General features: G+C 50.5%; 1 protein-coding gene across 3 annotated transcripts in view; it reads left to right on the top strand.

Annotated features, from left to right (window-relative positions):
• Pnpla1 (patatin like phospholipase domain containing 1) overlaps positions 1-22242 on the top strand; it is a 40154-nt gene extending 17912 nt beyond the window's left edge. The window contains exons 2-10 of one of the 3 annotated variants that reach the window (XM_057752042.1): positions 3841-3998; positions 6259-6324; positions 7107-7316; positions 7626-7686; positions 10485-11144; positions 14522-14597; positions 15472-15594; positions 17341-17446; positions 19540-22242. In XM_057752042.1, coding sequence (XP_057608025.1) covers positions 3841-3998; positions 6259-6324; positions 7107-7316; positions 7626-7686; positions 10485-11144; positions 14522-14597; positions 15472-15594; positions 17341-17446; positions 19540-19632 — 1553 coding nt within the window. In that variant the 3' untranslated portion in view covers positions 19633-22242. Of the gene's footprint in view, positions 1-3840; positions 4074-6258; positions 6325-7106; positions 7317-7625; positions 7687-10484; positions 11145-14521; positions 14598-15471; positions 15595-17340; positions 17447-18435 lie in introns of all 3 variants that reach the window. The other 2 variants (XM_057752039.1, XM_057752040.1) reach the window with 2 other exon arrangements.
• The last annotated feature ends 633 nt before the right edge of the window (positions 22243-22875 follow it).

Here is a 22875-nt window from a genome sequence, read left to right as displayed (position 1 = left end):
ATGTTTGAATACTTGGTCCCAGGTTGTTTGAACTGTTTGTCAGGCTCGGGAGGTATAAGGTAGCCTTGCTGGAGATGGTGTCTCACTGGGGATGGGCACTGAGGTTTCAAAAGCCTGAGTCATTCCCAGTTAGCTCTCTCTCGGCTCTGAGTGAGTCCTCAGCTTCGGCTTCGGCCACCACGTCTGCTGCTTGCTGCTGTGTTCCCATGTCATGACTGACTCCTATCCCTCTGCCCGAAGCCCAAGTGAACCCTTCCTTCCATGCGTTGCCTTGGTCACAGTGTCTGCTTACAGCAGCAGAAACGGAGCTAATCCAGTGTGCTTGTTGGTGGATGTCCATGCACATGTGGACAGCAAGGACAGCCGGGAGGAGCCAGTTCTCTCCTTCTGCCTTGTAGGTCACGAGGCTAGAACTCAGGCTGTCAGGCGAGGCAGCAAGCAGCTTTGCTCACTGGGCATCTCACAGGTCTTTAAAGGCTTAGTGGCTTTTGTTTTCTTTTTCTTTTTGTTTTTTTGTGAGGTTTGTTTGTTTTTCAAGACAGGGTTTCTTTGTAGCTTTGACGCCTGTCCTGGAACTTGCTCTGTAGACCAGGCTGTCCTCAAACTTCCAGAGATCCACCTGCCTCTGCCTCCTGAGTGCTGGGATTAAAGGTGTGAGCTGCCACCACCTGTTTATAGGCTGTTTTGTTTTATTTTTTTATAAAAGACATTATAAATTTGTATTTAGACAGGCCTGGTGACACAGGTCTATAATTCTAGCACTTAAGAGGTAGAGCAGGATCTAGAGTTCAAGGTCATTATCTACTTTGTGGTGAGTTCAAGGCCAGCCTGAACTACGTGAGACCCTCGGTAAAAGAAAAAGAAAAGAAAAGAAACAAAAACTCCAGGGGCCAACAATAGGACTCAGTAGGTAAAGGTCTTGCTACCGAGCCTGACAACCTGAGTTCAACTCCTGGACCTCGCATGAAAGGGGAAACTGAGTCCCCAGGAAGTTGTCCTCTGACCTCCACAAGCATCCTGTGTCATGTGCACACACACACACACAGAACAGGGAATGCTCCCGTGAGTAAAGAACTTGCTGTGCTGGCAGGAGGGCCTGGGTTCAGGTCCCCAGGACCAACACTGAAAGCTGAATTGGTGGTGTTAACTTGTAAACCAGCCCTGGGGTGGGGGCGGGGCAAAGAGAAGAGGGTCTGGATGGCCGGCTGGTCAGGTGGAGACCACTGTGAGCTCCAGGTTCAGTGAGAGATCATGGCCTCCACATGCACAGGCAAAGGGAGGTGCATCTACAACACACACACCCCACACCCCAAAACATGTAAACAGTACGTAAGTAGTTGTTTATTGGCAAGGCACATGCATATATTAGGTTTAAACAGTAACTTACGAGTGTGTCCAGTAATACTCAGAACAGCTCCCTGTGAGCGTAAACACGAAATAGGCCGTCTAAGGAAACAGGCCAGTCATTCATTTCTGGGTAGAGGAATTCCGAGACTTTCTGTTTCTCTTCATTTCTGTCTTGCTTGGTTTGTTTGTTTTTTTTTTTTAAATATTTATTTATTTATTATGTATACAATATTCTGTCTGTGTATATGCCTGCAGGCCAGAAGAGGGCACCAGACGTCGTTACAAATAGTTGTGAGCCACCATGTGGTTGCTGGGAATTGAACTCAGGACCTTTGGAAGAGCAGGCAATGCTCTTAACCTCTGAGCCATCTCTCCAGCCCTTGGTTTGGTTTTTTGAGGCAGGGTCGTATAGCCCAGGCTATCCTCAAACTATCTTCCTGCCTCCACCTCCCGAGTACTGGGACCGCAGTATACTTGTGGCTACACGTCTGCCTGTATCTGATTTGTTTGGCGCGTGTCCCCACATGAGTAGGTGTGCTTCCGGTGACAGAGCATTTTCCCTTCCAGTCCCCAGGCACCGCCTGCTCCTCCCCAGACCTGTAGAACAAGCTGAAGCAGCGCTGAAGGCGAGGTCAGTGACTCCGTCAGCCTGTGTAGAATTCAAAAACAGGGTTGGAGAGCTGAGTCAGCAGCTAAGAGCACTGGCTGCTCTCTCGGTTGTCCTAGGTTCGATTCCCAGCGCCCACCTTGGCGGCTCACAGCCACCTATAACTCCAGTTCTGGGGAATCTATCGCCACTCCGACCTCTGAGCGAACCTGCAAACACATGGTACACGCAACTGGTCCAGGCGTTTGCGTAATAATACACAGCTTTTAAACACGTTATCTGGGAGTTGAGTGAACAGGGATGGGGAGTTCAAAGTCATTCTTGGCTACACAGTGCGAGGCCAACCTGGGCCACGTGAAACCAATTCACCAAAGCCCACATGTCCGGTCTAACTTGTCTTCTGGCCTGAACTTGGTAGTCGCTCGCCAGGAAGACTTGCCTGCTGGTCACCACCCCCCCGCAGAGGGGAGTGCTGTTTGCTCATGTCTGTGCGTGGTAAGGATGTAATCGTGAAACTTCCAGGCCTCCTCTGCCCAGGAAGGAGCATGAGTGATGTGTGTTCACAACCAGTATGGGGTCCCTAGGACTTAATGCAGGTATAGTATGGGTGTTGGTGAGGGTGGTCTGGAATCAGAAAAAAACAACAAAACAACAACATTAAACTAACATTTTCTGCCTGTGTGGCTTCAGGAAAGATGCTTTCCCTGCCTTAGTTTCCTTATCTGTGCAATGGTACCCCAACATTAGCAGAATGGTCTCCGGGATTAGACTGGTGCCGTATAATCTGTGCTCTATAAAATACGACAGGAAGAAACCCTCCTTTTGTCTCCAAATTGCCGTGTGTGACTCTGGGCAAATCTGTCACCTTCTCAATGTGTCTGCCACGGGCTCTGTGAGCCAGCAAGACTCGGCCCTTCTGCCCACGCACGGATCTTGTTGATAAGGCTCTGACAAAGGTGCTTATGCAGCCTCCACTTGGCCGCCTCCCACGGCAGAGCTCATGACTACACAAGTCCCTGTTCCATATTCATGACTCTAGCTTGAAGCAAAATTTTCCACATGAGACGTTTGTGTAAGGACCGGTGGTGTAGTTCAGCGGCCAAGTCCTGTGCAAAGTCCTGAGTTCCATCCCTGGCACCAAGAAACAGCAATATTTGAAGGCTGGAGAGATTGTTGAGAGCCCTTGCTGCTCTTGCAGAGGACATGAGTTCAGTCCCCAGCAGTCATGTCAGATGGTTCCCAGCTCCAAGGGGGTTCACCACCCCCTTCTAGCTCTTGTGGTCACACACACACATGTGCACATACATACACATGAATAAAAATAAATTTTAAAAAGCTGGCTATCATGGAGGAACTACAGCTAAGCCAGCCGAGTCCATGCCCAGCATGCATGAAACCCTGGGTTCTCTCTCCAGCACAGTATTAAACCAAGCCTGTGGTACAGACTGTAATCCTGGACTATTGGGGGACAGTAGAATCAGGAGTTCAAGGTCAGCTTCTGCTACTCAGTGAGGGTGAGGCCTGCCAAGGGTCTGTGGCCTCTAAGCAAGCGCCCTTGTCGCTTGGTAAAGACTTCCAATCTTATTTGTGTTTGCAGAGCAATCAATCTCCTATAGGACTTTCAGAAACACGGCCTGGTGGCAGTCCCCAGGCGTGGGCACAGGAGGCTGGGGAAGCTGTTTGCTATCTGTCCTGTGGGGGACCTAGGACTTCCTCCTTCTTGCCTCTGTCCTGTCCACAATGGCAGGCCTGTTCCTGAGTCCCCCAGGCATCTGGATCCCAGGCCTCGTCACTGTGAGTTGTGGGATGCAGTGGTGACATCACGGAGGTCCCCGTGAGTCCTGCACTGCAGCTGATGGTACATCTCCCGCCTGTTTCCCCCACAGAGGAGTACCTCCGAGTGCTGAACAAGGGCCTGGCTGAGGTGAAGAAGTCCTTCCTGGGCCCTCTGTCCCCGTCCTGTAAGATGGTACAGATGATGCGACAGTTTTTGTACGACGTCCTGCCCGAGGATGCCTACAAGTTTGCCACCGGGAAGCTGCACGTGAGCCTCACCAGAGTCACAGACGGGGAGAGCGTGGTGGTTTCAGAGTACACGTCCAAGGAAGAGCTCATCGAGGCAAGGCCCTGGCTGTGCCAGCACCCGGGGGAACCCGGGCAGCCTAGTGCCGCTCTCTCCCCAGCCTCCTCCTCTCTTCTCTTCTCTGCTTGCCTGGCCCTTTGCTTCCTTCATGCCAGCATCTCTGCCAGGAGCAGTGCCACAGGAGGTGACACAGAGAGGCCCACCAACAGTCAGAGTCCGCCCCCAGCCCCATGACTTCCACACTTTGTCCCCTTCCTCTGCCTTCACCCTGCAGAGCCTCTGGGTTGAATCTTGGGGCTTCTCAGAAGCTTAGTGGTACCCATCCCCCAGAGTCCAGAGACCTCCAGACCTGGGTCTCAGTGCAATCCCAGGTTTAGAGAGGATGAGGAACGGCACCGTGCTCCCGCTCTGTCCTCAGGAGCCTTGGCAAGGATTGAATCATCCAGTTGGGGCTGTAGCTCACAGGAGGCCCTGGGTTCCCGCCACAGATTAGCAGAAGTGATCAAGTTCAAGGTCACCCGCTACACAGCGAGGCTGAGGCCAGCCTGAGCACAGGAGACCTTGTCTAGAAAAGTGGGGGTCATTTTAAGAGCACCTGTTGTAGAGCACCCGGCTTAGTCATCGAATCCACATTGAGCATTCGCCATATCTGTAACGTCAGCTCCGGGGATCCGAGGGGTCCAGTGCCCTTTTCTGGTCTCTTGGACACTCACACAAAAGGCACAGACAGACAGACAGACACACACACACATATATATATACATACACATAAATAAAAAAAATATTTTTATTTTATTTTGGTTTTTTCGAGACAGGGTTTCTCTGTGTAGCCTTGGCTGTCCTGGAACTCACTCTGCAGACCAGGCTGGTCTGGAACTCAAAGATCCTCCTGCCTCTGCCTCCCCAGTGCTGAGATTAAAGGCGTGAGCCACCACCACATGATATAAATATTTTTTAAAAGGATTAATAGGTCTGGAGAGATGGTTCAGAGTTTAAGAGCACTGGCTGCTCTTCCAGAAGACCTGGGTTCAGTTCCCAGCACCCACATGGTGGCTCACAACCACCTGTAACCACATTTCCACAGTGACATCCTCTTCTGAGGATGGGCATCAGGCATGTAAGTTGCGCCCAGATATAAATGCTGATGAAACATTCATACATATAAAATAAATCTTTAAAATTAAGTTAGGCCGTGGTGGCTCACTCCTTTAATTCCGGCACTTAGGAGGCAGAGGCAGGCAAAACTCACTCGAGGCCAGCCTGGTCTACAGAGTGAGTTTCAGGGCAGCCAGGGCTACACAGAGAAATCCTGTCTCAACAAACAAACAAAAATAAGTAAGTAAACAAACAAATGGCTGAACGTTCCCCTCCAGTTCCCACCCATCCTGAGGGGGCTGTGCTGAGCTCCTGGGCACAGATTTTAGTGACCAGTTGTTACTGCTAAACAGACCCTGACTTTGCTCAGCTTTCCTTCGTAAGACTTTCATCTGCTATCTCCACTCTCCTCCTTCCCCAAGCCTGTGCCCAGCTCCCAGGCCCCTCCCCAAGCCTGTGCCCAGCTCCCAGGCCCCTCCCCAAGCCTGTGCCCAGCTCCCAGGCCCCTCCCCAAGCCTGTGCCCAGCTCCCAGACCCCTCTCCCAAGCCTGGCCCAGCTCTGGGGTTGGGGTGAACAAGCAGCAGGCCCCTGGGGTGACGACTAGTGCACCCCTCACGCTCATGGCTGCGGTCTCCCTCCCAGCCTCTCCCAACCCCCACTCCTACCCTGACAACACAGCTCACCACACCCAAATCAGGCCATGTCTGCCGAGAGCTATTCCCCCTCAGTTCTGGCCTGGCATCCCCTGCTTCATCTTACTCCTGTCCCTTCATCCCACCGGGCCTGGTCCCCTCCTCTGAGGCCACAGCTGCCATGCTTACCTCTTTCACCCCTCTGCTATGTGACACTCCCAAGGATGGCTTCTCAGTGTCCTTTGAGGACAGGGCCTGGTCCAGGGCAGCCGCTGGTTCGTGGAAGGCTGATGGCCAGCAGAACCCCTGTATGTCAAAGCCACCTCTCTTTAGGATATTCGGTCCAGCTAACCCAGTAGACTACCAAGGACCCTACTAAGGACAGCATGGGGATTGAGTGTAAATTGTTTCCCAGGCCAGTACCCTTACTTTAAGGAATTGCGGACTGGTCAGGGGTCGGGGTCAGCGGCATCTCAGCCCTGTCTCTCTCCAGGCCCTGTACTGCAGCTGCTTCGTTCCTGTGTACTGCGGCTTCATTCCTCCGACATACCGGGGTGAGGTAAGTGAGAGTGAGCTGAGGTCCTGCGGCATCTGAAGGGGAGAAAGATTTTCTACTCAGAGTTCCTAAGTAGATAGACACCTGGGTTCTTAAGGGGAGCCTCCTCTCTAGACCCACCCACCCTGTAGAGCACCCAGCAAGTCAGGGTTCCAAGACTTTCCGTGTTGTCCAGAAGACAGTGTGACGAAACAGGCACCAGAACACAGGACCCGAGACCCTGAGTGAGGAAGCCTTCGGGGCCATCTGGACCAGTGGTCGCAGGCTTCCCTGTGCCCATGATTAACTCAGAGGAGACCTAAGATAACAGGACTGTGCTTCAGTAGATATAGGCAGGCCAAGATCCTGTGCCTCTGGCTGGCCTCAGGGTGACCAGCGACCAGTCTCCTGCTACAGTCTGAGTAGCGGGGATGTAAGCCCTGGTCCAGACATTATGCTCTGTCAGCAAGCTTTCTTCTGGCTCCCACGGGATACAGAGCCTCTGTCCTGTCATCTCCCGTTCAGTTCCTAGGTAAGGAAACCAGCAGGAGCCCCACCCCATCCATGGGACCAGAAGTGGTGAACTGTGAGGCTGTGGGAGGGGCTTGGTCTCCTGAGTCATCAGGAAGATGGACACACCACCCAGAGGCCAGTACCACCAAGATGGCAGAGAAAGTCCAGGGTCAGAGCATTAAATTAGGAGTCCCGAGGCTGCTGTGGACACAGCAAGGGACCTTGTTCCACACCACCCACTATTTCTCTTGGGGACCTCAGCTCTCTGATTGAGCGTCTGCTTGTCCCTGCAGCGGTACATCGATGGTGGCTTCACGAGCATGCAGCCCTGCGCCTTCTGGACAGACTCCATTACCATCTCTACCTTCAGCAGCCAGCAGGACATCTGTCCGAGAGACTGCCCAGCCATCTTCCATGACTTCCGGATGTTCAACTTCTCCTTCCAGTTCTCCCTGGAGAACATCACCCGCATGACACACGCGCTCTTCCCGCCAGACCTGGTGGTGAGAGACAGGAGGGTCCGGGTGGGGTCCAGACCAGAGGCGACCCTTTCAAAGGGTTCCCCTGGGCCTTTGCCATAATTAAAGGATTGCTAAAAGACAAACAGGGCTGAAGACGTGGCTCAGTTGGTAGAGTTCGCCTAGCATGCTTGAAGCCCTGGGTTTGATTCCCAGACCAAATTGCAAACGACCAAAATGTTTGCAATTCAGCCCTCCTCAGAGACAGTGTAGGAGGGGGTTGGTGTCAGCCTGTAGAACGTGGCTGTGGGTGGGGACAGTGACCCTCGTTCATTCTCCTGTGCCACCACCTAGGTCCTGCAGGATTACTACTATCGGGGCTATGATGACGCTGTTTCATACCTGCGGAGGCTGAGTGAGTAGCTGGAGCCTGAGGAAGGGAGGATAAGGAGGGTGGCAGGGGTGGGAATGGAATTCTGGGTAGAGGAGTGTTCTGTAGCCATAGCTGAGAAAGCTGGGCACGAGGAGACCCAGCAGCCTACGCTGCCCTAGACAACCCACAATGGCTGTGGGGTGACATGTGGGACAGTGTTCAGAGTGCTTTTTTTTTGTTGTTTTTTTTTTTAAATATTTATTTATTTATTTATTATGTATACAATATTCTGTGTATATACCTACAGGCCAGAAGAGGGCACCAGACCCCATTACAGATGGCTGTGAGCCACCATGTGGTTGCTGGGAATTGAACTCAGGACCTTTGGAAGAGCAGGCAATGCTCTTAACCTCTGAGCCATCTCTCCAGCCCCCCTTTTTTTTTTTTTTTTTTTTGAATTTTCGAGACAGGGTTTCTCCGAAGCTTTGGTTCCTGTCCTGGAACTAGCTCTTGTAGACCAGGCTGACCTCGAACTCACAGAGATACACCTGCCTCTGCCCCCCGAGTGCTGGGATTAAAGGCGTGCGCCACCACCGCCCGGCCAGAGTGTTTCTAAAACGTTTATGGAATTAAAAACAAGGCGAGGGTTGGAGATGCAGCTCGGTTCGTAGAGTGCTTGTCTGGCATGCTCAAAGCCCTGGTTCAATCCCCAGTGCTCTGTAAAACAGGAGTGGTGGAGAAGGCTGGAGGGTCAGAAGTTCAAGGTCATCCTTGACTATCCAGCTTCATCCAGGCCAGCCTGGGCAGCTCAGGACCCTGTCTCAAGTAGATGTGACTAGTCACAGTTGAGCAACGTCTTGATCAACGGATCAGAGGGAAGAACCATTAACCTTAGCTGGTCTGGACCCAACCCCTGTCTCCTCTAGTCTTTATCAGATGAACAGAGACAAAATGCTCAAACCCCACGGAGGTGTGGCAAGCGTCTTTGGGGAGAGAGAGAGGGAAGACCTGTCTGTACTCAGGGCTAACTCCTTGGAAGTCCAGGGCAAAGGGCGCTCACCCACGGCTGGCCCAGCCTTCCTCCCTGTGACCTTCGGGGACGTTGTATAATTTTCTATCCCATTCTCACTTGGCTCTGAGTTCCCAGCATGCCTTATTCTGACAAGGCTATACATCTCTGTGACTTAAAAAAAATACTTTGGGAAAAGAAATATTTTGGGGTGAAACTAAGGGTTGAATGATATTTTCTATAATATATATGCTAGAGTGTATACTAAAAACACATTCTTTCTTCACATTGTTCCCTGCCTTCTCCAGTTCCCTTATCTTCTTTCCTTACCTTCTCCTGTGTCCTACTCCTATCCAGACATCCAGGAACATGATGGGGGGAGGGGGGAGGGAGGGAGGGAGGGAGGGAGGGAGCACCCTGGGTTTTGGAGGCAAGGAGTTCCCAGCCCCGCCCTGGAGCTGTGAGTCCTAGGAAAGGTCACTTCAGCTCTCCGAGTCTTGATACCAGTTTTGTAAAGAAGGGCTTGTACCCCAGCTCTTGACACCTTCGTGCTATGGAGCAGTAGTGAGTCTCCTGGGGGCTCAGTTTCCCCATCTGTGTGTGGGGGCAATGGCAGGGACCACCCTACCTAGAGGTTTACTGTGAGAGTGGAAGGTACATCCATGGTGGTTTACATCTGAGTCACACCCTGTGTCTCCTAGAGCCTGGAGGATGAGGGGCTGGCCAGGATCCCTTGGCCAGAATCTGGGGAACCCTTCACTCTCTCCTGGGTGATGGCGTTTGTCAGGGACTTGAGGTCAGGAAGATCCTATCATTTGACACTTAGATTTTTGAAGGCGACTCCATTTCCCTAGCTCAGGGCACACTCCCTGCACCTACCAGTCCCCTGCCTGGGTTCTTCCCAGGCTCCCTGTGATGCGCGCATCTCCCGCCAGGTGGCGCCAGCGTCCACGCGTGAGTCCCTTCCAATTCCTCACGCAAGGCCTCTTGAATTTTTCTTCTAGCACCGGATGTGATCAGGAGCTACTGGGAAATTCCTTCTGGTACCCAGAGCCACACTATGAGTCCCTACCCGCCACTTGGAAGCACTCAGATTACTCCCAGTTTGTTGCGGGGGAGGTAGTCATCGCACATAGAATAGTGCCACCCTGAACCCCGCCTCCTTTCTCTCCTCCCTCCCCAGCAAAAGCTCTCATCCACACAGTTACTCCCGCAGCTGGAACGCTGCTGGCCCGGCTGGCTGCCCGCGTGGTGTGGAAAACAAGACGCAGGAGCTGGAGGAGGCCAGTCTGCACCGAGCTGTGGCCAGCAGCCCTCCAACCGCCCCCCACTCCCTCCTACACATGCGCCATCCCTCATCCCCAAGGTTTTCTGGAGAGGCTGGGGCTGAGTGCTGGCTTAGCATACATAAACGCCTAAATTTAATTTCCAGTATTCATAAACCCGGCAGTGTGGCACATGAGGTAATCCCAGAACTGGGGAGATGGGAGCGGTGGTATGTGTGTGGGGAATCAGAAGTTCAAGGTCATCCTTGGCTATGTAGTAAGTTTGAGGCCAGACCAACCTGAACTACATGAAACCTTATTTCAAAAAAGAAAAAAAAAAAAAAAAAAACAGAAGTTTCCTGGAGCCCTTCTATGAACCCCACCTTCCCCCTCCTCCTTATGTCCAAATCCTCCTTCATTTGTTCTCTGTCCTTCCGGTCTTTCCGGCTCAGCTCCTGAGTGCGGGGACTAACCGTGAGCCACCATGTATCATATTTATACAGATTTCGCTCACACCCCCGTAATAGACTATGAGCATGTCAAATCTGCTGTGCTGTTTCTTCTAGACGCTGCCTACCTCGACTCCCCCAGCAAGAGAGTGATTTTCCCCAGGGTGGAAGTGTACTGCCAGATAGAGGTTGCCCTTGGCCACGAGCCCCCAGCTCAGCGGGACCAGCTTGAAGATTCCTCACTACCCCATGCTCAGGGGGCTCCCCAAGAGGACAGGAAGGATGGCCATTCTCCAGCTTCCCCACCAGTGCAGACACCCGAACCCAGGACCAGCGGGGTTGTGGAGTCACCAGGAGGCTCCTCATCTAAGCAGTCGCCAGCATCGCCGTCGGCCCCATCCCAGCCATGCCCGGAAATGAGTCCCGGGCTGCCCACTGACCCCAGGGACACTGACCTAGTGAATCCTCAAACTCCAAGCCTGAAGGAAGGAGTGAAGGATGGCTGTCAACCGGACTCGGCCCCTGACGACAACGGAGGCACAAAGAGCCTGCCACCCGTGTCGCACACCTCAGACTCAGCGGCAGGCGCGCACAGCTCAGAGGCTGGATCCTCAGTGCCTGAATCATCACCTGAATCCCCTCATTGTTCTGGACTGCTGCTCAGACATCCCCAGGCAGCCACAGCAGCCGGGGCAACCTCTGGACTTCCGCCCTCGGATCCTTCAACACCACCTGCCCTGCCACCCATGGAGGAGCCCAGCCCAGAGCGGCCCACAGGTATGAGTCTCCTTGCTCTGTCCCTCGAGACTAGCACTTAACAGTGTGGAACTGAGAAACACCAGTTGGTTAATTAAAGGCATGCACCACCATTGACTGACTAAAATAAAATAAAAGAAATAAAATAACCAGGCAATGGTGGTGCCCGCCTTTAATCCCAGCACTCAAGAGGCAGAAGCCAGCCTGGGCTACAGATCAAGTTCCAGGACAGCCAAGACTATACAGAGAAACCCTTTCTCAAAAACCAAATTAATTAATTTTGATTAATATTAATTAAATAAATATTAATAAGGTTAATATTGATATTAAAGGCCTCACTCTAATAAGCCATCTATATTTAGAACTCACACAATTTATACAATGTTTAACCAACAAACAAACCCATGAGGACCCAAGTTTGATTCCCAGAACCCACATAAAGTCTGGGTACAGCAGCAGACACCTGTGCATTCTATCACTGAGGCCACGAAGACAGGCAGATCCATGGAGACCCTGGCTAGTGAGCCTAGGCAGATTGTAATTGAGAGGCTGGAGAGATGGCTCATGCTTAAGAACACTGACTGTTCTTACAGGGAACCTGGTTTCGGTTCCCAGCACAGACATGTCAGCTCATGGCCATCTGTAACTCTAGTTGCAGGAGACCCGATGCTCTCACACAGGCATACAGGCAAAACACCAATGCACATAATATATATATATATACACGTATATATGCATATATACATATATATATATATCTCAATTGAAGACGACACCCAGCGTCCACCTCCAACTCCACACTAACACTCAGTGCACACACATGCGCGCGTGCACACACACACACACACACACACACACACCAGTGGTCCTAATAATATTCTCCATTTCAAGATGAAGGCCTGCTTGCTCGCACTGGTAGATGTTCAGGCCTCAGCCCTGGGAATTCATTATGAAATTCTAGCGTAGCACATTCAGGGATGCCTCTGATGTCACCGCAGGAGCCAGCATCATCCGCCCTCCACAGCTGCTGCCCTGGGTCTCCACCAGATCCCCTGGAGTGACAGCTTGGATCTTACCCTTGAGAGCACTCTTTGCTGATTCTGTTTGCTTGTTTCATTATTATTATTAATAATTAATGAGGGCACCAAACCTCATTACAGATGGTTGTGAGCCACCATGTGGTTGCTGGGAATTGAACTCAGGACCTTTGGAAGAGCAGGCAATGCTCTTAACCACTGAGCCATCTCTCCAGCCCTATTATTGGCTTTTTGAGACAGGGTTTCTCTGTAGCTTTGGAGCCTGGAACTAGCTCTTGTAGACCAGGCTGGCCTTGAACTCAGAGATCCGCCTGCCTCTGCCTCCTGAGTACTGGGATTAAAGGCGTGCACCACCATCGCCCAGCTCATTTCCTTATTATTTTATAATACTTTTATTAATCCTTTGAAATGTTCACACACGTGTAGATGCACGCGTGTATTTTGTGTTTTTATTTGTTGGGTCTAGTGGGATGCCTCCCACAGTACATGTGTGGAAGCTGGACGACAGCTTGGGGGAGTTGACTCCCTTCTTCAACCACAGGGGTCCCAAGGACAGAACTGCCTTTGTCAGGCTTGGTGCTTTTATGTCTTGAACCATCTTGATGAGTCTCTGCAGCACACAGCGCCTGTCTGTGCTCTATGCGCTACCATACAGTTCCCGAGCTTCGGGCAAGGGGCTGGAGGTTGAAACACACAAACACACAGAGACAGACACGGACCTCTAGTCACTGGTAAGAAGCCCCTTATTCAATAGCACCACGGAGGCTTATATACCCAACAGTCAGGTGGGCTGACAGGTGAAAACCTTATCCTCTGATCCTCAAGGCCAAGGCAACACGTGCTCGTGAAGCAGAGCTGGTAAACAACTTTGACACAGCTTTCAGTAACTCAAATCAGAAGGAAAGGAAAGATCCCTAGCAGGGAAGAGCAGCTGGAGGCCAGGACTCCACAAATGGTCCCAACAGTCTCTTTTGCTGTCGTTTTTAAGATTTAAAAACCCGCCGGGTGGTGGTGGCGCATGCCTTTAATCCCAGCACTCGGGAGGCAGAGGCAGGCGGATCTCTGGGAGTTCGAGGCCAGCCTGGTCTACAAGAGCTAGTTCCGGGACAGGCACCAAAGCTACAGAGAAACCCTGTCTCGAAAAACCAAAAAAAAAAAAAAAAAAAGATTTAAAACCCCTCCCAGAGACCGGAGAGGTGGCTCAGCGCTTAGGAGCCCTGGCTCCTCTTCCAGCACCCACACGGTGTCTGGCCTCTGGGTCACTGCACACAGGCCTTTTCTTTTAAGGCCACCAACCAGCTCCCAAATCATGTGGACTTCTGAGTTATTCATGTTCAGCCTAGCTTAGGCTCAATACTGGCTAGCCGGCTAGCTCTTTTAACTTAAATTAGCTTGTTTCTCTTTATCTACCTTCTGCCTTGGGGCTTTTTACTTTACTTTTTTTTCTTAAGATTTATTTATTTATTATGAATACAATACTCTGCCTGCGTGTGTACCTGCACCCCTGAAGAGGGCACCAGATCTCATTAGAGATGGTTGTGAGCCACCATGTGGTTGCTGGAATTGAACTCAGGACCTCTGGAAGAGCAGCCAGTGCTCTTAACCTCTGAGCCACCTCTCCAGCCCTTTACGTTTCTTCTATATGTCTACTTTTTCACTGCTTCTGTCTGGCAGCTCCCGCTCTTTGCCCTCCTCTCCTTTTTTTTTCTATCCTATTTATTCTATTTACCTGGAAGCCCCGCCTATTCCTCTCCTGCCTCACTATTGGCTGTTAAACTTTTTATCAGACCAATCAGGTGCCTTGGGCAGGCAAAGTAACACAGCTTTCCATAACTAAACACACATCCTTACATCATTAAACAAATGCAGCATGCCTTCACATGCTTAAATATTCTACAATGGTCATACATGTAGGTAAAACACACATACACATAAAATTTTTTAAAACATTAAGAAAATTATGTTTGCTAAGTGTGGTGGCGCACACCTTTAATCCCAGCACTCGGGAGGCAGAGGCAGGCGGATCTCTGTGAGTTCAAGGCCAACCTGGTCTACGAAGGGAATTCCCAGACATCCAGGACTGTTACACAGAGAAACCCTGTTTGTGAAAAACCAGAAAACAAAAAAATAACTCTAAAAATTAGTTTTCTTGACAACGGCTTCTCACTATTTTGTCTCTGGCTATCCTGGAACTCGCTCTGTAGACCAGACTGGCCTCAAGTTCACAGAGATACACCTGCCTCTGATTCCCGAGTGCTGGGATTAAAAGTGTGCTGTGCCACAAAGTCTGCTATCTCTGCAAAGTGACCCAGAACCCCTACCTGTCGCCTCACTCCTCCTTGTGTGTTCACTCGACCGCAGGGCCTCCTGCCTCTCCACAGCTGACAAGCTTGGCAGCACCGGGCACCAGGAAGCAAGCCCCCCACAAGCCTCTGGTGTAAGTTCCCCGGGACATGTTCTCGTCTTTGCTCAGGGGAGGGGGCCAGTTAAGTGAGGTTTCCGCCCTTATGACTGCCTGGGTCCCACAGGCTCTTCCTGTCTGTGAGACAATAGTTTACCCTTTGTGCCCTCTTCTCTCCTCAGTGAAGGGCTATGTGGAATGCGCCTGTTGATGAGGGTGATGCCATCCCTCTGCCTCCCTCCTGCACACACTGGCTGCACTCTGTTCTAGGGCAGCGGGAGTGTGTGCACTCCTGACCCAGGGTCTCGTTTTGAGTGAAGCCAGGGTTGGAAAAGTCTAACAGCACCTTAGGTAACCCCTGATGGTGTATGAGCTCTCAAATCTCTTTTGAAGTTTATTAAGATGCACCTGCTTCCCCATTATGTATAATTTCATCTCTATAACTGTGTGTGTGTGTGTCTCGAGAGATGGTGGATGAGAACACAAACCGTTCTCACAGAGGATCTGGCCCAAGTTCCGGTCCCAGCATCCGCACTGGGCAGCTCACAGCAGCCTAAACCTCTAACTCCAGGGGATCTGAAGCCCTCTTTTCATCTCCATGTGTGCATACTTACATGTAGACACACATACACATACATAAAAAAGAAAATCTTTTAAAAAAAACTTTCACAGTTTGTGTAAATTAAAATATATAAAGTATATATTGTGTTTGTGTGATTTTAACCTCTTTGTGTCTACATTTAGTAGGTGTAAGTGTGGGCTCTGTTTCCCTCTTGGCCTGGTATTGCCCGGATAAATAGTTAACAATAATCAGAGATGTTTGCTGGGGAATGCCAACCTTGGTCAATGCTGCTGGGGGTCTCCTGAGCTGGGGCAGGGCTCTGTGGTGACAGACACTGTCTTTGCCTAGGGACAGTCCTGCTGTGGATTCAAACAGGACAGACAAGATGTTCAAGAAGAAACAGAAGACAAATGCCGCCAGAGAGGTCTTCCAGAGAAACCCTCGCTCCAGGAAGCCAGCCAGCAAGCTGCAGTAAGTGTCTGAGATGTGCGGTTAATGGACAGAAAGTTCCTCTCTGCTGGGCAGGCTCAGAGCTTACAGTTAGGACATCGGGGCTCTCGGAGTTCCCATTTTCTGACCTGAAAAATAGGGGTGACCCGGCTCATAAGCCGCTAAGGGTACAGCGCAAGTCACCCAGTGAATGGGAAAGCCATCCAGAGAACAGCAAGTGTCAGGGCGGGGTCCTGGAGGTTTGCCAGCTTTTGCTCAGCTGCTGGTTTCTGTTGGTCCTTTTTTTTTTTCAAATATTTATTTATTATGTATACAATATTCTGTCTGTGTGTATGCCTGCAGGCCAGAAGAGGGCACCAGACCTCATTACAGATGGTTGTGAGCCACCATGTGGTTGCTGAGAATTGAATTCAGGACCTTTGGAAGAACAGGCAATGCTCTTAACCACTGAGCCATCTCTCCAGCCCCTCTGTTGGTCCTTTTTGTTTTTTTGTTTTTGTTTTGTTTTGAGCAGAGTTGCCCTGACTGTCCTAGAACTCACCATGTAGAGCAGGCTGGCCTCAGACTCAGTGTGCAGCTAAAACTGACTTTGAACTCTTTTTTTTTTTTTTTTTTTTTTTTTTTTTGGTTTTTCGAGACAGGGTTTCTCTGTGGCTTTGGAGCCTGTCCTGGAAGTAGCTCTTGTAGACCAGGCTGGTCTCGAACTCACAGAGATTCACCTGCCTCTGCCTCCCAAGTGCTGGGATTAAAGGCGTGCGCCACCACCGCCCGGCCTGACTTTGAACTCTTGACCCCCTCCTGCTTCTAGCTCTCCGGTCCTGGGATTATAAGCACGTGACAACATGCCTGGCTCATGTCATTCTTCTGAAAGCAAACACCTTACTTGTACCAACAGGACGTTGCTTGTGGCCATTCTTTAGTCCATTCAGTAGAAATTAAATTTTTGTTTTGACATTTATTTCCTTCCTGTTTGTGTTTGGGCACATATCTGAGTATATGCCACAGAGATCAAAGAACAATATTCTGGCGTTGGCTCTGACCTTCCATCTTTGGGTCCCTGGGATTGAATGCAGGCTGCCAGACTTGGGGGTACACGCCTCTACCCACGGAGCCATCTTACTAGTCCTAGACTTTTCTTTCCCGTCCTCTTGGGTTCATGAACTTGTATTTTATTCAAGCATCAAGTAGCTCCTCTTCTCACATAGTTGCTGGGACCCACCTACTCATGATTGACTGCAGAGAGGGCGGCGGGCTGACATTCAGAGTCCCTTCTGTGGATGCTCCATCCACAGCAATGTTAACCAGGAGCTGGAGAAACCCCCTTGGGTCCAGTTGGGACCCCTGAATAAGGAACTGTGGTCACCACGTAAAGAAATAAATATAACTTTTTTTTTTTTTTTTGGTTTTTGAGACAGGGTTTCTCTGTGGTTTTGGAGCCTGTCCTGGAACTAGCTCTTGTAGACCAGGCTGGCCTCAAACTTGCAGAGATTGGCCTGCCTCTGCCTCCGAAGTGCTGGGATTAAAAGCATGCGTTACCACTGCCCAGCCTAAATATAACATTTAGATGAAAAACAACAAAACCTATTTGTGAAGGTGCAGGGCTAAACACCGAGTTTACCTCTGAGGTGGGCTCAGCAGGATCTTGTCATTTCCCAGAGAGGGCAAGTGGCTCCCCTGGGGCCACACCACAGGTGAGAGTAGGGTTTGGAACTCTAATTGCTCTTCTTTTTCCTCCTCACGCATGCGTCCTTGGCTTCTGGAATCCAGGTCTGTTCCTTGTCCACTGGACTTTCCTGTACTCTCCACTTCCAAGACAGTTTGGGTCACCTACAAACCTCATCCCGATCGGATCCAAGAATACAGCTGCCCTGAGGTAAGCAATCCCTCTGGGGTGTCCCTGCCTCTCCAGATGGCTGTGTGTCGACCTGAGCAATGTCCTGAGTCTCATTTCTTCCTGGCATAGCCACAATCAGCTCTAGAGAACAGCTGGGAGCCAGGCATGGTGCAGGCCTTTAACCCCAGCACCTGGGAAGTGGAAGCAAGTGTGTGTGTGTGTGTGGGGGAAATCTCTGTGAGTTCAAGGCCAGCCTGGTCTGCATAATGAATTCAAGGTCACTCAATACTGTATAGTGAGACCCTGCCTCAAAAACCAAAGAAGGAAGAGAAAGACACACACACACACACACACACACACACACACATGAGAGAGAGAGAGAGAGAGAGAGAGAGAGAGAGAGAGAGCAAGTTGGGACGCTGGTGGAGGTGGTGGCACATGCCTTTAATCCCAGCACTTGGGAGTCAGAGGCAGGTGGATCTCTATGTGAGTTCCAGACCAGCTGGGTCTACAAGAGTTAGTTCCAGGACAGCTAGGGCTATACAGAGAAACCGTCTTGAAAAACAAAACAAAACCAAAACAATTCTCTCTCAAAATAAAATAAAATGAAGAACGCTGAAGAGAAGTGTGCAGATGACCTCCAAAGGGTACCCGTGTCTGTGATCCACCCGCGGGGCGTCTGTGATCCACCTGCGCCCGTACCCAGAGCAGTAGGCTAACCACACAACTGAACTGAGCAGACTGGAGACCACCCCCACCTCCTGGAAAACAACTACCAATTAATCGTTTATAAGCTGAATAATATTTCAAGCACCTTTTTAATCACTTCCTCATGAGGGATCCTCTTTGCAGAATAGCTAAGGGGTCTGGGATAATAAAGTGAACCCCTTAACTGGCTTTTGGGACAATCCCAGATCCCTGGTTTTGAGCAAGCATAGCAGAGGGAACGCTGGAAAGAGACCTAAGGGGAACTGCGGTCAGGATGTCCTAGGAATGGGCTCTCAAAATGACTCTTTCTCCTTTCTTAGGGAGTGGGTGGACAGAGCACCTAGGCTGACTGACGCAGGAGAGACCCCAGTGACCTGGAGTCGAGTCCAGCTTCCCGCCCAAGGTGGGCCGGTTGGGACCAGGGGGTTGCTCTCAGCCGTCCAGTGCTGCAGAAGGTCTGCTCCCCCTCCCCATGTCTGTTTCCCTGCCTGAGGAGTCTCCTGCCCTCCAAAGTCTCCCCCAAGGGAGGGAGGGACCTGAGTAGCATTCTGGGCTCCAGAGATTTCCAGCTCCACCCCCCTGGAATAGTAAGGCTCAGCCATGCAGACCAGCAGTTGTGGGCTTTCCCAGTCTTGAAGTACGGGGAGGATGTCAAGGACAAAATGTCCCTTTCCCCACACCAGTGAGGGCGGAGCATCCTTCACACCGCTATGACAGTGAGCCACACGGAAGACAACGCCAGCCACCGTGGGTGATGCTCTGGGGACATGTAAAATTAAACATCTGCTCTCAAGCCGGCGTGGTACAGCAGCCCCAAAATGGCTTGTTCAAGTTCTTGAGGGGTAATGATGAGTTGAGAAAAGGGAACTTTGGAGAGCTGCATTCCTGAGGTGTTCGACTCCTGTGGGGTGACTCTTGTTAATCCATCTAGGCAAGAATAAGATCACTACCACAATTTTTGAGTTAAAATTGAAGCAAGCTTTATTTTAGTATTATTTTGTTTGTTTGTTTGTTTGTTTGTTTGTTTGTTTGTTTTTGAGACAGGGTTTCTCTGTAGCTTTGGAGCCTGTCCCGGAACTTGCTCTGTAGACCAGGCTGGCCTCAAACTCAGAGATCTGTCTGCCTCTGCCTCCTGAGTTCTGGGAAGCAAGCTTTATTAAAAACAGGCCAGGATGGTGGATATCGGCCAGGTTCATACCCGGGCTTTTCAGAGAATGACTATTAGTCCGATGTCTATAAAGGCAAAAGCCACAAGGCTATGTACTTCGTGCCTTCGTCCAATCAGAGGCAAGCATACATCCTGACGTACTTCCTGCCTACATACCTCCCATCTATGTGTGATCATGCACATCCTGTGTGGTTGGGGCAACCAACCTTGTTTGCAGAACTGAAAACACGTGGCCCGTTATCTCGTTATCTTACAGGCACAGCAGCCCAGCATTTCAGGAAGTTATCTGTCCTCGGGCAAGTGGGACTTGCAGGTCAGAGGCATTTTTGTTCTGTTTGAAACACAGTAATAATTGAGAAACCCTGTCTCGAAAATCCAAAAAAAAAAAAAAGTAATTTGAACCTAAACATAGCTGTAGCTCTCAGACTCTGAATCTCCAGCAGAATTGATGCAGACCCCCATGAGAGCGCGGAATGAGAAAGAAATAAAAAGGAGGCCTCGACCACTCCTAGATATGACAGAGGAGACGGTTATAGTAGATGCACAGGAGGAAACAGCCAGAGGCGTCAGAGCGAACTGACCTTATTCCAAGCCAACAGAGGAGATGAGGGAGGGGAGAGGGGAAATCCAGGGGCCAAGAGGCCCAGAGGCAAAGAGGCCACAAGGGAAAAGGGGAAAAGGACCAAGTAGCTCAAATGTCTTGACTGCATAGAGAAGAGCAACTGGGGGAAGGGTAGCCCAGCTCCTGGGCAGAGTGTTCAGGGCAGGGGCGGGGTATGCCCGCCAGGAGGACCCTGAAATAGATAGGCACTGAGGAATGCTGGGAGATCCTGGTGACCGATAGGCATCTTAGCCCTGTGACCCCGGTTTGAGACCTAAGAAACACTACCTCAAGCTGACGCAGTCCAGATGGTCCTGGCCTGGCTGACATGAACCACAGAGTCACCAGACTCTGGCTACTTTGGGGCTGCATGCTTGCCTGCATTCTCTGAGTCTCGTGGTCTCTGCAAACACTGACCGTGGGTAGGATGGTCTAGTTTGCCGAAGGCTTGCTGCAAGATGGAGTCACTGTGGCTAGGATCCGAGGACGGGTCTCACTATAAGCCTCAACATTTCCAGCTTTTCTAGCAGAAGATCTGCCCCATGGCCCCATAGAAAGGAAATCACCCCAGCCAGGCCCAGCAGGAAGGCCCAGGCTGCCCGCAGGCTCCAGCAGCATTTGCTTAACAAATACTCAGATGCAAAAGCTGTAGCGGGGCTGATGCTCAGCTACAAGCTGGACTTGGCCACTGAGGACCCAGGGGTAAAGGTCAGCAGACAAGAAGCCCTTGGAGGAGCCTAAACAGGCATCTCAGGGGGGAAATGGGTTTTTGAAAGGCTAACGAAGAATCAAGGTCCAGAGGGGGATGTGGTGGCTCAACTCTAAGGCTATCCTAGAGTTCAAGGCTATCCTAGTGAGTTAGGGACTAGCCTGAGCTACATAAGACTGTCTCAGATGTGATAGCCTCCTTACCACCCACCTACTGCCAACATAAAATCAAGATCCCTCGGAAAAAAAAAAAAAAAAAAAAGCTCTGTGAGTTCGAGACCAGCCTGGTCTACAGAGCTAGTTCCAGGACAGGCTCCAAAGCCACAGAGAAACCCTGTCTCGAAAAGAAAAAAAAAAACAAGATTCCTGATGTCGCCAGGGCTACTCTGGCTGATCCAGTAGTGTAAGCCATGAGGGGCAGAACCTGGAGGTTGGTGTATGGTCTCAAGTCCCCACGGCACAACTTTCATCTAAGTGTGAGAACCTTCATCTACAGGAGAGTCCATCTCAACCCAGAAATGCCAGTTCCCTGTCTTCCCTCAGAGTAAGAATATCAAGCCTTCCAGTGTCACCATTGTCCCAAGGATCCTGAGCCCCTTATAATAGATTCCCTTGGCTTGGGTTAATGTCTCCTGTTTTGAACTAATGAAGAGAGACCTTGTAATAGTTCCAGGATTGGCAGGTAAAACACAGGCACCAGTTGTTTTCACGGCGGTGTGTGCCCGACTTACAACCATTTACCCGAAATTCAAATTTGCTGGGTGACCCGTATTTTCATTTGCTGTCTCTAGTAACTTAAATTAGTCTCTTTTAATCCCTTTTTCCCCTCATTTGTTTATTTCCTTTAAACACAGGGTCTTATTACATAGTCTTAGCTGGCCTGGAACTTACTAGGAAGACCAGGCTGACCTTGAACTCACAGAGATCCACCGTCTTTTGCCTCCTGAGTGCTGGGATAAAAGGTGTGCTGGCCCTTCCTTTATCAGCACACTCAGACACCGATTTTTGTTGACAGACCAGGTCTAATCTAGCTGAACTCAGACTGGATATTATTGGCTCTCAAAGAAAACCGGGGCAAATAGCTAGATCAGGTGCCTATTTAACACATCAGAGTGGACCCTGGTCTTTCCCTTGGCTCCCACTCACAAGGACCTGTCACAGACTGAGTCTTCACAGAGACATCCCCTGGTCCCAACCTCTCCAGTCCATGAGCATCACTCTCCTGGCCCTAGCTTCTTTGATTCCTAAATAAGCCAGCCATTTTGGCTCTGTCTCCTCTTGGTCCAGGTGTTCTTTGGCCTTTCAGTTCGTGGCTCTTCTCTTGGTCTGTTGCTCCCCCCTCCCCCCCCGGCCATCTCTCCCCCTCTTGACCTCCTCTTCCCTGCCTCCCCTGTCTAATGCCCCAGTTCAGTCGCCCTGACATTCACAGGGTTGTAGCGAGTCAAGTCAGGAGGGCAGTGTCTTGTTCCTGACCTTGCAGATGGGAAGCTTGGGGCTCCTGACCACCGACCTATAACCCCTTTGTTACTGTGCCATCACCTGAGAGATATCCAGAGAGAACCCAGGGCAAGCACAGGGAGCCTGGTACCCCTATCAAGTGGCCTCTGATTGTCCCGGATGGGGCAGGGTGGTGGCCATCTTGCATCTACTGGATGGGACGGGGGGGGGGGGGGGGGGTGGCAGCCATTTTGTTTGCACTGCATAGAGCGAAGGGGTGATCATCAGGCTTCCCAAGAAAGACCCAACTCACTCTCTGAGAAAGTCAGTATCTTTATTAGATCAAACAACACAGTACAAAAATGAGACTTGGATGCCAGCATCGGAAACTCATACCAAACCCTCCACACCCGGAAGGTTGTCGCTGCTGATGAGAAACTGCCACATCAGGCAGCTCGCAATCACCAGCAACCCCAGCACCATGAGATACAGTGCCCCCTTCTGGCCTCTGAGGGCACTGCACTCATGTGCACAAACCCACACATACATAATTTAAAATAAAAGCCAAACCTTAAATAGATAAAAGAAACTGTACGGTTGGGTGTGACAGCACACACCTGTAATCCCAGCTATTATTAGGCAGAGCTGAAATGCCATAAATTCAAGGCCAGCCTGGACTATGTATGAGATTGTCTTAATAATAAAAATAATAAAGAAAAATAAATTATGTACAAAAGGTTCCTGACCCTCATTTCAAAACTTCATTCTTGCACATCAGTGACACACCCCTGAATACTGCCCGAATAAATCTATAAAGAGGTCACCAAGTGCCAACAAAAACACCTC

Source organism: Chionomys nivalis, chromosome 19, assembly GCF_950005125.1.
Source record: "Chionomys nivalis chromosome 19, mChiNiv1.1, whole genome shotgun sequence".
Classification (NCBI taxonomy): Eukaryota; Metazoa; Chordata; class Mammalia; order Rodentia; family Cricetidae; genus Chionomys; species Chionomys nivalis.
The sequence above is the reverse complement of the archived record's forward strand: the minus strand, read 5'-3'. Positions and strand labels throughout refer to the sequence as shown.